Source organism: Peromyscus leucopus, chromosome 6 (assembly GCF_004664715.2).
Source record: "Peromyscus leucopus breed LL Stock chromosome 6, UCI_PerLeu_2.1, whole genome shotgun sequence".
In the NCBI taxonomy this organism is placed as follows: Eukaryota; Metazoa; Chordata; class Mammalia; order Rodentia; family Cricetidae; genus Peromyscus; species Peromyscus leucopus.
This window is the reverse complement of record NC_051068.1, coordinates 99,693,924-99,713,070: the sequence shown is the minus strand read 5'-3', so window position 1 is coordinate 99,713,070 and position 19,147 is coordinate 99,693,924. Positions and strand designations below refer to the sequence as shown.

Here is a 19,147-nt window from a genome sequence, read left to right as displayed (position 1 = left end):
TCAGGACCGTTACACCATTCTTTCATTTTTACTTTTAAATAAAACCAGCTAAGTTTAGTATTCATTTGATACCACAGAATTCTGTAATCCACTTTAATATTCTTTTTTATCACATTGACACATTTGAGCCATGTAATTCTAAAAGCTTAGGAAATAATTTTCAGAGTCTGAACTATTTCTTACAAATTAGAATTGCAAATAGGAGTGAGAGAAGGCGGAGTTCTATGGAGTAGAAGAGGATGACACCAGGGAGGCCAGGCTGAGTGTGCTTTCTCACCACCAGTCACCAGTTAGTTCATATCTTATGGGTTTAATTTCAAGATTAGATGAATGGATACAATTGTGTGCTTAATTACAGGAAAAAGCTAGAGTAAGCTTTGGCTATTATTTAAATACTGTGTCCCCTTTAAGTCAAATAGTTAAACCTCTTTAAAATATGGCAATTATAAGTAGATAAAGTAGTTTTCCTCTGAGATTTATGTGAATATCTTACTTTAACACTTACTATGTTATTCACTAAAGAATCTATCTATAATTAATTTCTCATAAAATTAATTTAACCACAGGAGTAAGACTATGTGAAAATATCAAAGAAATGAAGTGAGTTTAAATTTTCAGGGTCAAACATCAGAACTCTGAATTATTGTGTAGGTGACTACTAATGGAACCAGGCTTCTCTCATACACTAGCTTCCAGTGCCAGACTTCCAGAGTTGGAATTCAAATAGTTAAAAAAAAAAATCTTTGTATAAAGAAATACTTTTATTAGTAAACATAATTGGGAATAGGAAATGTCCAACTCAACTCATCATAATGGAAACCATCATTGCAGCTCTGAGAGAGTTTGTTTATCACAGATAAGGCACCATTTCCATAGTTGGAGGGCATGAGAGCCAAGTTTCTCCATTATTGTCCTGCAGAGGCAGGCAGATCTCTGAGTTTGAGGCCAGCCTTGTTTACAGAGTGAGTTCCAGGACAGTCAGGGCTACACAGAAAAACCCTGTCTTGAAAAACAAAAAACAAAGAAAAAGAAGTGACCATTTCTTCTGAAATTTCCCTTGAACTCATATATTTTAGTCGCTTCCCACCCAAATTTATATTTACTATAGTTAAAGAAACTATATAAATTAGTTGAGCTTTTTCTGATATGTAAAAGTCAGAGTAGTGGGCCTGTAGGATTAGCAAAGTAGATTATCCAGAGATATGGAAATGAATTATTGACGTCTATGTAGTAGTTAGTTGATTTTTTTATTACTTAAGCACCACATTTATAGGCTACCAGGGGAGAGAAACTATGCTATATTGTCTTCTTGTTTAGAACTCCCATCAAAAGTAGGCAGTGGTTTGCTTGCTATAATTGGGTCTTCATTGTACCTCATTCACTACTTCTCTTCCTGACTTCATGAGCTTTTTTTCTATGGACTGCTTCTATAAGCTTATATGAAATGGTGGATGAAACCTCAAGAAGAATAGATAGTAATATTTTTTTTTACAGAGCCATTGAGTGCTAGTTACATTTCTGACACACATAGAAAAGCAATAGACTAGTTCATTTTGAAATGACCAACAGCTACATGAAGATAGAATATAGATAAAATTTAGACTGTCATGTTATTGCTTGTTAGAGAAATAGAGACACCTTAAAAGAATCTGGTGCACATGGCTTTTTCACAGAAGCAGAATGTTCTCGTTGTTTAACAACTTGGTATAGGTATATTTAGGCATTTTAAATTATATATATTAAATTATATATAGAAATAGCATTATTCCAAAACTGTAGTATCAAAACTGACAGCTCTCTTGGTGATCAAAGGGCTGCAGGACCCAATGACTTAAAATAAGACCTTGGTGAATATTCTTTGATGGTTTCAAAAACTCGGTTCATTTTACTTTATCAACATTGACATACATGAAACAATCATCAAAGATTTATCTTGAGAACACTGCTTCATTGTGCCTGTTCAATATGATTGACAGATGCTAGAACTATTGCTAGAAATAAATCTATACTTGACGCAGTAAAGCTGACAGGTGAATAAGTAACTGCTGAAGTGCATCTACACCTTGATGTGGTGTGTTCAAGTCATGTTACAATCTTATCAGTGTATATTCAACAGGAATCTCATCCATATCACCACTGGGTGCACGCAACTGATCAGTCACCATGCTAGTGTCTGCTTCTTTTTATTTTTTTACATTTGAACTTCTAGTTTCTCCTCACAAATATTAAGACTACTCTGTTTCCCTGACTCCAGCATCCTAAGACTTAGTCTCTTGCCTGGTGGACCGGGCCATTGGGATTAAGAATGAACTGTTATTGCCCTTGTTAGGATTTAATGCTACAGTATCTCTTAATGCCTTTGTGTTTAGGACATTTTTTTCTTTGTACATTTAGAATATCACTTAACCATTCTATATGAGTATTCTTATATAATAAGTTATATAGCAGCCAAAGAGATGGCTCAGTGGCTAAGAACACTTGCTGCTCTTTTAGAGGACAAATGCTCAGTTCCCAGTGTCCATGTCAGGTAGCTTTCAACTCCCTGTAACTCCAGTTCCAAAGAATCTGATGCTCTCTTCCAGGCTCTGGGGTCACCCGCACTCATGGTGCACATATAGTCAGACACACAAACATACACATAAAATTTAAAAAAATCCTTAAGATAAAGTACGTAAAATAAGTACGTCTTGAACATGTGTTGATATGTCATTTTTATATTCCATTATCAAAATTAATTATTCTCAGCCTCAGATTATTTTTGAAATATTATTTTGTAGCCTGCTTGGTTTGCATGATTTGTTTAAAAGAAAGCATTTCAGTTTATGTGTAGAAAACTTATCTGTTGTCAGTTGCTACTGTTAGCTCATTAAAAGGTAACCTTCGAGGGCACCAGAGTGCGTTGATGTTACATAAAGAATGAAAATAAAGCAACTTCTCCTTGGATTTACTTAGAGCAAGCCCAGATTTGAGTTCTCTCCTCTCTCCCCTGCCTTACATGTAGTTGTGGTTGCTGGCATATCTACCACCTATGTGCTGTGTTTGTCTGAACTCTCTGTCCCTGTTGCCTGATTTATATGTCTGGAATCTGCCATGCCCCTCCCTAACCGAAGGCTTTCTTCTGTGTTTATTGAACACCACAGAAAACGTGCTGTGAGAAAGGGAGGAGGGACTCTTTATAGAAGTCTTTAACAGAGCTTTACAAGGCAAGTAGTTATTTTACTGACTCCAGCTGACCCTGGATAGCACTCACCACTGAGAACAGAAGTCACTAAGCCACAGCCACACATTGTATGCAACATTTACGGTAGATATTTGTTTTGAGATGGCTTTCATCGTGTTGGCTGCCTTCAGCAAATGCTTACCACAACATGCATACATACATTATAATGGGTCAGAGGCATGGAAGAGTATATAATCCAAATTTTTAAAGCTCTGCCAGGGTTATAAAAGCTGTTTGCATAGGAAATCCAAGGCATAATAATATTGATTACATTGTTCTCTGAAAGGCAGGTTAAACTTAAACGGATGACTAGAGCAGGCGAAGTACATAGTCATGACTGATCTCAAAACTTGTTATTAAGTTGACTACAAAGTCCAGCAAAATTTAGTTTTTTGGCGGTCAAGAAGTATTTTCATAAAAGTGCATCACTGAAGTAAATATTATGATATTATTATCCTAAGGCAAGTGGGAAGTGGACACTGAAATTTGACCTCACATGCCATCTGCCCAGCTGTTACTTTCCTTTTGATTTTCTGGCTAAGCGGCACTCCAGTGTCCAGTGAAGACTGATGCAGCTTTGAGGATGAAGGAACTAGCGTTTGTCCAGCAATGTGTGGATCAACAGGCAGCTCAAGGGACCCTAACTTCTACATCTTTCCCTTACCAAAACAACGATATGGCCTTACACTTTTATATTTATCGTCCTGTTGTTCAGAAGAGCGTCTCTTATGTCAGACGCTTCCATTGTCATTGTTTACAGATGTGACAACAGACGTTGCAGTCAGAGGATTAAGAGGCCAGTGAGCTGCCCAAAGCCACAGTGCTGGTGTGCAGGAACATCGTGGCAGATGGCAACTTTTCTTTAACCCCAGCAACATCTTAGTACTTTTGAAATTAACCATAATCTAAAAAAAAAAAAAAAAAGGAAATAAAAGTAAGGAAATAGAGAAAAAGAGAAAAGCTTAATAGTTGCACACAAACGAAAAACTCTGTCCTTTCAAACACGCAGACAGAAAGACTTCCAGCCCTTTCCTATGAACTCAGTAACAGCTGGTACTTTCAATCATTGTCAGGAAATTCTTTTTACTGTGTATTCATCTATTTTCTTTCAGACTTGCTGCAGTACATTATATGGTATCTTCCCCCCCCCACACACACACTGGTGTACTCATGATATTAACTCATTGTTTAGCCCACTGTTTTCAAGTTTAAGTGGTCTTAGATTTATGTCTTAAATATCTGTTTTTAATTCTTTATATTAAAAATTTAAGGATTTTTTTTAAAGCCAGAGTTTGTTAGCATCTTGAGTCATTAGTATCTGTTTAAAAGGAACCATTGTATTGATAAAGTATAATTACTCTCTCTATCCATCAACTCTAGGGAGCAGGGCTCATAACAAAATCAGTGTGAAAGCACAGTGCTGTGCTGAGATGAAAAAGGAGCACAAAATGTCCTCAATAAATGATTGGCATGCTTACAGTATGTATATATGCATGCTCACAGGTATTGTGATTATGGTGTCATTAAAAATGAAACTCACAAAACAAAGGAAGAAGTAGGAAGAGTTGGAAATTTGGTTCCTTAATTCAGAAAGAGGTAGAACCTATTCCATTTCCTGGTAACTAGCAAAAAAAGACAAACACTGAATTATGCTTCTCTTTCACAATTAAAGGACAGTAAGGAGAAGCAGGGAGCTTTCTGTTCTCATGTCAGAGCACAGCAATAGTTAACTGAGAGAATGGGCTGTGCACACAAAGCCATGAATGCTGCTCAGATGGATGTCCATATCCACCTTATGTAAAAACCAAATGTGAAGTAAGTGTTATCCCATAATGCAGTGAAGCCCTTTCTGCAGGGAACAGAGATAACATGTTCCAGACGCAAAGCTTTTTAATGACCTTACTATGTGTCTATACTGATATCTGGGGAATTAATCTTTAATGTCTCAAATAAATTATCCCAGAAAATTCTTTGTTTCAACCAAACTCAATAAGCATATGTTAAGTGTTCTAATAAATGCAGAAACTGGTGTTTTATGTTTTGATGTGGAAAGAACAATTAGTCCTCAAACGTGAATGAACCCCTGTTGGGAAAGTTCTAGGGCTTGTCTTGTGTTTCCACCCAAACATGAAGGCTGTCCAGTCTCTGGACCTCTCTCCTTCCTGGTCCTTGAGCAATGTGAAACATATTTATCAAAAGTGAAAAATCCTGTGAAATGTGGCCAGTGTTACCAGGTGTCGATGATGCACTACAGTGTCATTAAGGTGCCTGTGGGAAGTTTGATCTTCAGGACAATGATCCACAAGACCTACCAGCAAAATAACATTGGTGAATGTATTCTCAATAAATTAACTGAGTTGTATGATTAAGTGGATTTATCACTGCGCACTCTGATAACCTCGATGCTACTTCATCTTCACAAGATAAAACAGTTAAATCAATTAATATTAAGTAGCTATTTCTTATGTTTTTATTTGTGTGTGTGTGTGTGTGTGTGTGTTCGCACGTGCGTGCGCATGCACACAAGCACAAGTGTGCCATAGCAGACCTGAGGAGGTCAGAAGACAGTTCTCAGGAGTCTCTTCTTCTAGCACATAGAACCCAGTGATTAAATTCAGGTTGTCAAGTTTTTGGTGGCAGGCACTTTAACTCACCAAGCCATGGCCATGTGTGGTGGTATTGTGTTCCCCAAAATATTGTGTACCCTAATAAACCTATCTGGGGTCAGAGAACAGAAAAGCCACTAAATACTTAGGATAGGCAGTGGTAGCACACACCTTTAATCCTAGCATTCCAGAGGCAGAGATCCATCTGTTCAAGGATACAGCCAAGCATAGTGACTCATCACGCCTTTAATCCCAGGGAGTGGTGGTAGAAAGCAGAAAGGTATATAAAGTGTGAGGACCAGAAACTAGAAGCATTTGGCTGGTTAAGCTTTTAGGCTTCTAGCAGCAGTTCAGCTGAGACTCATTCTGGATGAGAACTCAGAGGCTTCCAGTCCGAGGAAACAGGATCAGCTGAGAAGTTGGCCAGGTGAGGGTAGCTGTGGCTTGTTCTGTCTCTCTGATCTTCCAGTTTTCACCCCAATAACTGGCCGCAGGTTTGATTTTATTAATAAGAACTTTTAAGATTCCTGCTACAGCCATGTGCTAAGTCACTATTTATGACAACATGTATTGAACAAATGCTGTTTCGGACAAATTCTATTTTTAGTTAAAGTTCCAATGCTAAGAGATCCATGTAAGGGCTTTTTAGCATATATTTGCTATAGTTTAAAAATTTAAGAACTTGTGGTGAGAAATCCTCATTTTATCTCAGCTGGTAAAGCCATTTTAAAAAGAGTAGAGGGAGGGGAAGCTGCAGTTGGGATGTTTTGCATGACAGAAGAATAAATAAAAAAATTCAAAAGAAAAAAGTTTAAATTTGTTTTAACCTGTAATAAAGATAGGCATCAAGTTTTTCTTTAAAGAAAACATTAGAAAAGTTAAAGTCATCAAAAGGAAAATTCTAGTGCAGTACAAGTGATTACCAAAAAGACCTTGTGTGTGTGTATATGTGTGTGTGTGTGTGTGTCACACTTGTGTGGTATATGTACATATGTGTGGAGGCCAGAGTTCTACATCAGTTGTCTTCCTTTGTTGATGTTCCCCTTACTTTTTGAGACTGGGTCTATCCCAGAACCTCATTGATTTCACTAGGCTAACTGGCCTCTGAGCTCCAGAGAGCCTCCTGTCTCCCCTACCAGTGGATTACAGGTACACTCAGCTTTTTACATGGATGCTGAGGCTATAAATGAAGGATCTCATACTTGCATGGCCATCTCTCTAGCCTGAAGATCCTATTTTTAAACCAAAAGAGACAGAATTACAGGGAGCAAGTAAAGTGAAACAATACCTCATTTCTCTGGTCTTCAAAAGGAAGTTCACAGAGTGGAGCATCACAGAAGGTCACACAGAGAGATCTGTGAGTTAATACACCAATCGTTGGCCTCCAGTAAGAGGCTTACTGAATTATGTGACCTCATGCTTTAGAGAAGAGATGTCTTTAGCAGAGCAAGTCTTTGTTTCATTAGTAGACTTAAAACATCTGGAAAAAATATCCTCAAACCCCAAAGCTCTAATCCTATTTAGACAAAACCCTGGCATACAAAAATCTTATCACTATAATGCCTATTCTCTTTTTACTTCAAAAATATCAGTTCTCATTATTTACAAAAAGTAACCCTTACCAAAACCATCTCTTTATGCTGTCTTTATATTCATTCATTCATCCATCAGTATTTATCAGAGTGATTGGGTCTCAGGCCTGGGGTGACATTGGTGGCACCTTACAGTGCTAGATAAAGTCCAAGCTCTCAGGTTCGGTATGTATCCTTGGGTGGAGTGAGAGGTCAGAATTAAGCAAAAGGATAGAAGGGACACTCTCCAAATAAAGGTGTACTCAGATGTGATCCCACCCCCAGCTATATATCCAATTGTGTCACATCCGCTGAGCAAGTTCTTTCCCTCTTATCGACTCCTTGAGCCTTCTCTTTTAAAAAGAGCATATTGGTAATCATCTCAATGTATTATGTTTGAAAAATATGTTGCTAGGTCATCTAGACATATCCCGATTATTGAAAAACTAGATGTTTAATTTTTAAACACTTATTTAAATATTATTTATTAAATGCAAAGGTATGCATGTGGAGCCCAGGTGAAGCCAAAGCTCATTGGTGAGTAAGCCTAGCTGAGTCGATAGAGCTTCAGGTTGCGTGAGAAACCTGTCTCCAAAAACTCCAGCTGGGACTACTAGCAGTAGTGGAGAGGGTGCCTGAACTGGCCTTCCTCTGTAATCAGATTGGTGAATACCCTAACCGTCATCATAGAGCCTTCATCCAGTAACTGATGGGAGCAGACACAAAGATTCACAACCATGCACCAGGCTGAGCTCTGAATGTCCAGTTGAAGAGTAGGAGGAGGGATTTATATGAGTAAGGCGGGGTGGGAGGTCAAGATAATGATGGGGAAATCTACAGAGACAACTGAACCAAGCTCCTGGGAACTCATGATCGCTAGACTGACAGCTGTGGAGGCTGCATGGTACCGAACTAGGTCCTCTGCATGTGGGAGACAGTTGTATAGCTTGGTTTGTTTGAGGAGCCCCTGGCAGTGGGATCAGGATCTATTCCTGGTGCATGAGCTGGCTTTTTGGAGCCCATTACCTATTTTGGGATGCCTTGCTCAGCCTTGATGCAGAGGGGAGGAGCCTGGTCCTGCCTCAACTGAATGTAGCAGGCATTGCTGACTCCCCACGGGAGGCCTTACCCTTTTGAAGGAATGGGTAGGGGAACAAGTGGGGGGAGGGAGCAGGGGAGCAGGAGGAGGAATGGGAGGGGGAACTGTGATAGGTATATAAAATGAATAAAGTATTTTAAAAAACCCCACAAAGATGGAGAGCATCTTAGGAAAGATACCAGACTTCGATCTCTGGCCTCAATGCACATACATACATTTGAACCTGTACAAGCAAATGCACACCTACACTTTTATACCAAATACAACACTGCACAATTAAAAATAACACTGGCCCAGTTTTCAAAATAGTTACATTATGTAAATGATCATGGGTTATTATTCCTGATAAGATTCTTCATTAAATGATTTAAGAAAAACAATGAAATACTATGTGAAATATTCAGAAAATGACACTAGAGAAATGAAAAGCTCTTACATATCATTGTATTTAATTGCATTTTTATGCTAGCCCCACCTACTATGGTAACATTGCTTTCTCTCCACTGTCCTCAGAATAGGAGCACCATTTATGAAGTAGATTGTACTTATTTACATCTCTTATTCTAGAGTCTGGACACTGAATAAAAAGATCAAAACAAATTTAAAATGCAGCACTTTCCTTAATGTGATCCTAAGAGTGAAAAAAAAAATTCCCAGTTTGTTGAGTGACTAATGAGCAATTAATATGCCTGGCATCTTTGGTATACTGGGTGAACTCAGTGGGTCAGAAAACCCCATCTGTTTCAGACATTAAGTGTGTTGTCAGCTCTTTTGTTACATTTTATAAAAATCTGGTCACAGGTTCCAAAATCCCCTTACCTCTTTCGATGTCACTGAGTACACCAGAGCCATGAAACCATGTGGTCCTAATCTCACCAGCTACTCAAAGTTAAACTAGGGGAGGTACCTGAGGTCTGTTTGGAAGGACAAACAAAACAGATGTAATTTTATTTTTAATGAAGCACAAAGCCCAATTAACCCATTAGGATAACTTTATTTATTTATTCAACTCTCATATATTGTATCTCGACCACAGATTCTTGTGTGGTGACCATACATCTTTACCTTACAGCATGTTGTGTTTGTTTATATTTGGTTCTCCTGTATGTTTGATAAGGTTTACTTCCAAACTTTGTCAGTTTAATACACAAATATATTTAGTGATATTTTAAATGACTCTTCTTCTTTTTAGGTAATTTATTTTATCTTTAATTGGCACACAATAATTGTACATATTTATGGGGTGCAGGAAGTAGTTTCAACATGTGTATAGTTGTGTAATGATGGATAGCAGTAATTACTTTATCTATTACCCAAACAATGACTATTTATTCTGTTGAGAATGCTTACAATTCTTTCTTTTGGCTATTTTGAAATTATTCCTTCTCTCTAACTCCACATTGTACCCATTGGCCAGGGTGTCTCCATCCGACCCTCTTCTCTACCCTCCCTAGCCCTGGTAACCAGCATTCTACTCAACTTCTATGAAGTCAATCTCCAGATTCTACAGGAGACTGACATGGCATTTATATTTCTGTGTCTAGCTTTATTTCGATTAACACAATTCTTTGCAGTTTTGCTCATGTCACAAATGATCATTATACTTTTATGGGTGAATAATATTTTATTGTGTATCATTTTTTAAAATCCATTCTTCCACTATGACCACTTGAGAGATTCCTACTTCTTAAATACTGTGAATGATGTTGTCCAGAACACAGAGGTGCAGGGATCTTTCCAGCATACTGATTCATTTCCTTTGTTACTCTCAGTAGTGACCCTGCTGAGTTGTTCAGTAGTTGTGTTCTTAGTCTTTTTGAAGACTCTAATACCATTTTCTATATTGGCTGCACTGGTTCTCCTCCCTCACAACAATGTGTAATGGTTCACTTTTCCCTACATCTTTACTGACATGCTGTTTTTGTCTTCTTCCTATGGGCATTGATTATTCTGATAGGAATATTTTAATATCCATAGTTTTGATTCACATTTCTCTAATAGAATTTTATCACATATGTGCTACCCATTGTATGTCTGCTTTTGAGATGAGAAATGTCTATTTAAGTGTCTTACTCATTTTTGTCAGTTTTTTATTTAATGCTTGCTTGTCTTACTATTGAATTCTTTGAGTTCTTCATGTGTTTGAAAATCACCTCTCTCAGATGTGTGTTTTTCAAACATTTTCTCTGCTTTTTTTCACTTGATTGGTTGTTTCCTGTTTTTTTTTTGTGTGTGTGTGTGTGTGTGACCTGATCCCATTCTTCTATTTTTGATTTTATTACTTATGCTTTTGAGAGATTAATCCTAAAATCTCCTGTCCAGTCCAAAGTCACGAAGCATTTCCCCATACTTTTCCTAATAGGTTTATAGTTTCAGGTCTTGTATTTAATTCAATTTATTTTGTGTTGTTTTTTTTTTTTTTTGTGAGATACCTGTAACTTACTTCACTTTCTTGTGTATTTTTGAATCTTTTTGGTTCTATTTCTTGAAAAGGCTTATCTTTCCCAAATGTGTGTTCCTGACACTCTTGTCAAAAATCAACTGACTGTAAGTGTGTTGATTCATTCCTGGGCTCTCTATTCAGTCCTGTAAATCCATGTTTCTTTCTATGTCCACGCCATGCTGTTTGGGTTGCTCAAACTCTGTTTTATATTTTGAGGTCAGTTTTGGCTATTTTGGATCTTTTGTGATTTCTTAAATTTTAGGAGAAGATTTGTGTAAATGTCATTGGTACTTTAACAAATATCACATTGAATTTATAGGTCAATTTAAGTGACATTTTTTTTCCCCCAGTGCTGTAGTACATAGTTAGATTTTAGGAATTTAGGTAGGTGTAAGCTGGATTTGACAGTATCACAGATTCTAAGATTTTTTTTTTCTTTAAATAAAAGGCTCTTGGGTTCTAAATTTATTTTAAGTATAATACTATCATTGCAGAGTTCAGTAACATTTGACCTTTAATCACTTTGTAAAAGGGATTTTCTATCATTTATTAATAATAAGATTTATTGAAAAACCATATCTTCAATATTGGACAGAGTTTTGACAGAAAATAATAAGGAATTATTCTCTTTGTTTTCTCATTAGAAAAACACTTATATGTGTATGTGTGTGTGTATATGTGTGTGTGCATGTTTTGTGTATGTGTGCATAGGTGTGTGCGTGTGGCATATGTGCACATTTGTGTGTCCTGTACATGCTTGTACATATGCAGAGGCCAAAGAAGGACATCCATTGTTTTGCTGTACCCCTCTCTGCCTTATTCCTTTGAGACAGTTTCTCACTAAAACTACACTGCTCACCAGGTAGCTCAGTGATCTTCTTTTCCTGTTCCCTATGAGTACTTGGGTTCCAGATGATATGTAATAATGCGTAGCTTTTTAAATATATTGTTAGTTATTACTTTAATATTTTATACAGTTTTGCCTGTGTGTATGTCTGTGCACTATATGTATACCTGGTGTCCACAGAGGCCAGAAGAGGACATGGGGAACCCTGGAAGTGGAGTTACAGACAGTTGTGAGCTGCCATGTGGGTGTTGGGAACTGAATTGGACCCTTTGGAATATCAGCCTTACTCTTAACCACTGAACCACGACCTCAGCCCCAACACCCAGCTAGAGGTACTGAGATCTGAACTTAGAGCCTCATGCTTTCACAGCAAGTGTTTTGCTACAGAGACCTCTCTCCAGCCCCATGCTTTTAACTTTCTAATTAAAGAAGTACAAGCTTGTTGATAGGAAGTTCTCTGAACCTTGTTCCTAATGTGCAATTATCATTGTACCTCTATCTCTGGAAATTCATCTCTCTGAATGGAAATAGACTCCAGTTAACACAAAAAAGTAAATAAATCAAATTTAAAAAGAAAGAAAAGAAAAGTAGAGAAGACATGAGTGTGTGTCTGTTCTGGATTGTGTTTGAGTATGATTAGCACACTGTCTCCTATTCATTTCTCTGCTTCTAAGCCTGACTTGTTCTTCTCTCAGAATGGACTCAATGCTCTCCATCTGGCAGCCAAGGAAGGTCATGTGGGCCTCGTGCAGGAGCTGCTGGGAAGAGGGTCCTCCGTGGATTCTGCCACTAAGGTACCGCTCCTGCCCATAGAGTTTATTTCTTAACAATGAGGAAGAGTTTTTTGTTTGTTTTTAATTTATTGTAATTTATTTAGTTTTTGAAGAGGAAGAGGTTTAAAGCCTTTTCCAGTTATTCACAAGTTTGCTGCAGATTATTGACAACCCAGAAATAGAATTTAAACCTTCTTCACTATCCTGCAGCATTTGGATCACTTTGTTTCAGGACCTAGATATGATATTTAGGAAGTCTGGAAGCCCAGATCTGGTTCCTAATGTACTATCTTTCTTCCTTTGATTGACAAAGAAGCCTAGATCACCATGACCTTCTGTAGACACTTGCACCTGTTTTCCTAAGGTCAATTCATTAAAAACAAACAAACAACTCAACTGATCTGACTCTTCTCAATGAAATGAACAGATCATTTTCATGCTTTGGTTAAATTGATATGTCTTTTCGTGTATTCATTCTGTTTGATATGAATATGCCAGATCTCTTATGCTCTACTGTGAGAGAACTTTTGAGTCTTTTGAGTCATGGATTCAATTACTAGAATTATTGCAATGTTGATTTTAATGTAGATAAAAGTATTTAAAGTATTTCCCGCCTTTGAATCGCCCATATTAGCATAACATTCATTAAACTCACCACTCTTTAGTTGCTTAAATATTTGTTATTACTTTTATTTTTCCTTCTGAAGTCCACTGGCATTTTAAAATTATAGGTTATTCTCTTCTCATCTCACCTCCACTACCTTCTCCTTCTCTTCCTTTTTCTTTTCTTTTGTATTCTGTTTTTTTGGGGGGGTTGGGGGTTGGAGGAGTGCTTGGGATCAAGCCCAGGGTCTTGCACATGCCAGGAAGCTGCACTACCTCCAAATCTGCATCTCTTGCCTTTTTAAAACAAGGATCTCAACTGTGGATCCCAGGTGCTCTGGGACTCTGGGTGTCCCTGAATCTGCCTCATTAGCGCAGAGATTTCAGGTGTGCTCTACCATGCCCAGTTCTGATTTACATTTTTGTTGTTGTTGTTTTATTTTTCGAGACAAGGTTTCTCTGAGACCAGACTGGCCTTGAACTCACAGAGTTCTGCCTGCCTCTGCCTCCAGAGTGCTGGGATTAAAAGTGTGAGTCATCACACCCAGCTCTGGATTACTTTTAATCCTAGATTAGAGCTGTAGAATTTTCTGGAGAAAGAAAAATCTTTTAAGGGAAGGAGCTGGAGTCCCACAAATGCTGAGTGGGTAGTGGCTTTACAGTGATCTGGTAGCAGAAAGAGAAAGAGAATTGAACTTTTGGTTCAAAATTTATTTTTCTGTTTGTTTTAATATTTCTATTTTTATTATTCCTCTTAATCACATTTTTTTTTATCTTTTTTATCAGTGTTAACTATATTTTTGATGTAGCAAGTGATAAAAATCATAAGTAATTTTATGGTTGATATGGAATTTACTTTTTAATTTCTGAAATATTTTGAGCAAAAACATGTGTCCTTGTAGGTAGAAACATAACTCTGAGCAAAGTTTCTCCACTTACTCAGAGAGTACCTAGTTGCTTTTTTGAAAGATTTATTTTATAAATTGTGTGTGTGTGTGTGTGTGTGTGTGTGTGTGTGTGTGTGTACATGCATCTTGTGCATATCTACACATATGTGCAGGAGGAGGCTAGAACAGGACATCCAGTGTCCTGGAGCTGGACTTACAGGTGGTTGTAAGCCACCTAATGTGGGTGGTGGTATCTGTGAGCATATGTTCTTAACTACTGAGCCATTTCACTAGCCTCCTTACTTACTTGCACAGGTAAAAAGCAATGCTTTAAGGAACACTTTCAAATTTATATTTTTTAATAGTACCCACCCCTTTCTTTGTAAAATCCCTTGAATTCTACAGGAACTGTCACATGCACAACATCCACAAACTGTTTTTTTTTTTTTTTTTTTTTTTTTAAATTCAGTCCTCTGATATTCTCAACACGATACCAGTATTACAAAAGGCAGTGACGTGAGATGCTGGAGGAGATTACCAACTTTTAGATGTTAAAAAATTCCTTTACCAGGTGGTCTTGATGAAAGTGAATGGTTCACCTTGACAAAATACCAGATTGTAATTATTTGAAATATGAATAAGCTTGAAAGTGCTTGTACATTTTGGTTTCTATAACAATTTGGAAACCTGTAACGTTTTCTATTCTGTTCTGTCCAAACAGAAGGGAAACACTGCTCTTCACATTGCGTCGCTGGCCGGACAAGCAGAAGTTGTCAAGGTGCTAGTTAAAGAAGGAGCCAATATCAATGCGCAGTCACAGGTATTGATTACATTTGGGTTTTCTCTGCTGGGAATAAGTTGATAGTATGGTTTTATGATATTGATTTAATGGGTTTGTTTTTTTTTACAAATTCTTTTACTTATTTTAACCAAAATTTTCTATGAACTCATGTAATTAAATCTCTTATTTCCAAACACTTGGCAAATGCTAGTCCATCATTGTCTTACATCAAAAAGAAGAGGAGCTGATGACAGTGATGTCCGTGAAATGTGGTTCAGGAAAGTTCTGTGCTGCTCTGTGATGGTGTCTTTTCCTATAAATTTGAAACTTTATTAAAAAACCAGCATTGCAGATGAAGGCGTCTGCTATAATACAAGACTCCATATACTTTGCTTATCTCATACCCAATTGTGGCTTTATTAAAATACTGAGGGACACTGGCAGATTCTAACCCTACAGCTTTATGATCTATATAATCATAGAAAGGAAGTTCATCATCCTACTGAAATTAAGAAAAAAGAAACAATATAAATCACACAATAAACCTGATTCCTGTATTGTTTTTGGTAGAAAGTGTGTATGCATGGTATCTTGCCCCTCACTTTACTCTTGATATCTATTATGTCTCTGTGCAGGAATTAAATGATGTATCTTTCTAATCAAGTTCATTCCTTCCATGTGTCTGAAGTACTGGGGTTGATAACACATTAAAAAACAAAAAACAGACAAACAAACAAACAAACCCAAGCATCTTTCTATTTCATCAGGCTTTCTTTTTAGCATGCTAATCACACAGGCTGTACTGCAGGAGACATTGGCAGCTCCTCTGGAACATACCCACTAGTTTGCCTTGTGTAGCAGGCTCTCCTCCCTGAGCTGCTCATTCCTCATCATGTCTACACAGATATGACTGCATAGATGACACACATTCCAGACCAGGAAATAATAAAAATAAATGAGGGGACCAACTTAGCTTTCTTTCACTTTGATTACAGAGATTAATAAATCTATTTATGACAGATAAGACATCAATTTTTGGCTGTATAATGGTATGAAGTTTTAATTGATCACTTTCAGTTTTGCTTGCAGCTCAAACTTTCTGCTAAATTTGCATCAATGGTTTATTAAGAATTGAAACATACTTTGGTGTAAACCTTTAATAAAATTAAACAACATTGATATGTTCCATTAGATAGAGCAATTTGGAAACACGGGATGCTACAAAATTGTACTGCTCCATCAACAACTTTTAGGTGTGAGCTAGGAGCGTCAATTTAGTGGCAGAACAGTTGCCCTACAGTCAAGCTCTGGGCTCTTTCTCTAGCTCTGCAAAACAGAAGTTTTTGTTTATAGCAAAATAACATCCCGTTACTCTAGAGCAGGAGTTCTAAATGCTCACCTGAATTGTGGTCACCTGCAGAGCTTACTAAAATACATTCTAGGTGCGCTGGAGCAGAAAGCTCTCAGATGATGTGGGTGCTACCAGTCTCAGAGCCATGCACACTTGCTTCAGAGGGCACAGAAGAGGCCCAGTGTGTCAGTGCCCCAGACTATGTCTCAGTCAGTAATGAACATAGAAAGCATGGAGCTGAAAGCAAATTGTTTGAATGGGCACCGGGGGTTACCCTTTGGATGGCAGGACACTAACCCACAGTGCTGAGATTTCAGTCTATGAAAAGCACAAACGGGGCTGTATCTCCAAATGATTCATTGGACCCAGTGATATGATAGACGTTGACCTGTGGCAGATGTTGCAAAGTAAATGCTTGTTAGAAGCTGTCATGTTAGTTATTACATGGTGGTTTATATGCTTAGGAGACAATCAAGGATAACAAGCTAAAACCATCTCACCATTCACTTATTTTCAGAGTCACTGAAGCTTTTCCTTGTGGTCCTAATCACATCAGCTTATAACAGCTCTTAAAGGAAGGCTGATGTCGTCATCACGAGATTAAAATAATCCTTATTTGCACAGCACATTCTTAACTAGGTGTAAGATTCACACGGCAGGGAATCCTGACAAACAGTTTCAAACTTTTTTTTTCTTATATTGTGAGAAAATTTATGAGTGGGAAGACTTAATAAAAATTAGAGTTGTTTTTCTAAATGCCCCAGTCATTTAGTGAGGCTGATGGTGTCACTGAATTTAGCTAGCCACCATTATCAGTTGACTCAGATTTTAGGATTGATTTAAAAATAGATGTTTATACAGACAAGTTAACTGTTTTGCTGATGCATCTTAGCAAATATGAAAAGGTATGGATTTAAAGCCATGGATGCTGATATGAACCCTCCCTCACTTTTTATTTTCTTCAGTCTTATCTTACTTATTCTTGGCATGGATTTATGTACCCAACATTTAGTGTTAGATGAACAGGGTGGGGGAGCATACTCAGGGAAATAAGAATCGTCACTTCCTTTTGAGAACCATGAAAAAGATGTAGGAATGCCAGATTCAGAGTACAAATCCTAAATTGTATATTCAAATTCTACTCTTTTCTGTATCTTTCTAAAATCTTAATCCAAAATACAGAAATGAAGAGCAGTCTGAAATTCAGGGGACAAACATCTGAATTATTTGGAAGCAGATTAATAAAATTAACTTTTGAAATATGAAAGGAAAAAAAAAACTGCTCCAAGTAATCAATATTTGGTAAAGTTCCCGGCGTTCATAAGTTATGGAGAAGCATGCATTTGTGTGGTTTTCTGCATTGATCATGTAAACTGAGGTTCACATGACACCTCCATGTGTATTATGTTAATGGGTGGTAAAGCAAACGCTTGGGGATCGCTGCAATGCAGTTCTATAATGGAGGAGAGAAATGGCTTGACTCTGAATTAATCAGTTGGAAAGTGAGAATTTACAGCCAAGAAGGAGTATGTGGTTAGTAGATGGATCATTACTAAGTAATCGGTAAAGGACAGGTTGGCTAAAGTGACTAGCATGCTTCTTCCCAAAGGAAGCCAGGGCCTCCACATATGTGGAGATATGGTGGAAGAATAACCTCTCTGTTTACTGAGGGTGATGAGGTATCAAAGATGGGAGTTCAAATTGATATGGTTTACAAGGTCTTTTGGTAAAACTGGATTTTATAAGGCAGTTCACAGGTGGGGGTTGTGGGATATTTGTACATTGAGTGAAGTTGTATTGCTGTGATTGGTGTAATAAAAAGCTGAATGGTCAATTGGTAGGCAGGAGATATAGGTGGGATTTCCAAGGAGAGAAAGAAAGAGGAGGAGATAATCTAGGTGCACAGGAGATGCCAGGAGTCACAGAGAGGAAACAGGAGGTGCAAGATGGAAGGGAGGTAACATCACATGATAGAACATAGATTAATATAAATAAGTTAATTTAAGTTATAACAGTTTTCATAACTAATAATTCTCCATGTCATTATTTGGGAGTGAGCTGGCAGCCCAAAGAAAAATCCAACTCCATATGGCACCCACTGTGGGTGCTTGAATATTCAAACATAGGGCCTGAGAAAGCTAAGGAAAGTTTTAGACAAGGAGCCGGAAGTGGATTCCTAGACCTGCAGTCTCTCAGTTGGGCTGGTTCTAGATGGTGTACAGAGGTGTAGCTGTCAACCACTGCCTGCAGGCTGGAGCCAGCCAGCTGCCAACACCATGTGCTAGCTAGTGCCATGTGCTAAGTTGAGCCACATGGCAGATGACAAGACAGCTTAAGACTTGTCTCATGCAGTCAGAGAACACTGCAGGCACTTAGTGAAGCCAGATCCAGACATAGAAAACCTCTAAAAAGTGTGCTTAGATACTGAAGAAAGAAAAGAACATGGGTATAGACAGTCATAGAAAAAAAGTAAATAGTTTAAAAATAGTGAAGTCTTTTTTTTTTTTTTTTTTTTGGTTTTTCGAGATAGGGTTTCTCTGTATAGCTTTGCACCTTTCCTGGGACTCACTTGGTAGCCCAGGCTGGCCTCGAACTCACAGAGATCCGCCTGGCTCTGCCTCCCGAGTGCTGGGATTAAAGGCGTGCGCCACCACCGCCCGGCTAAATAGTGAAGTCTTTAAAGAGAGAGTAAAATAATATTTTAAAAAAAAGCCACATAAAGATGAGAAATACACAGGGCATCTGTGTATGGTGCTTTGTTGACTTTGAATTTTTTAAATGCTAATGTACAAAAAACAATAGATGTTGAGAGAGACATTGGATTATGGAAACTGCTAAATTAAACTAACCTATATATTTTAAAAATGTCTTAACTTCAAAATGGAAGTCAGAAAATATGTTACATTGGGGGAGAGGTTATGCCTTTGTTTCCATAGGAAACAAAAAGTTATGGTTCTCTTTAAATT

The 19,147-nt window shown here is 37.7% G+C and overlaps 1 protein-coding gene across 49 annotated transcripts in view; it reads left to right on the top strand.

Moving 5' to 3' along the window:
• The window catches only part of Ank2 (ankyrin 2), a 596,100-nt gene that overhangs the window by 417,816 nt on the left and 159,137 nt on the right, over positions 1-19,147 (top strand). For all 49 annotated transcript variants that reach the window (XM_028856374.1, XM_037207067.1, XM_037207070.1 and 46 more), the window contains 2 exons: positions 12,482-12,580; positions 14,771-14,869. In XM_028856374.1, the coding sequence (XP_028712207.1) occupies positions 12,482-12,580; positions 14,771-14,869 (198 nt within the window). The remainder of the gene's footprint in view (positions 1-12,481; positions 12,581-14,770; positions 14,870-19,147) is intronic.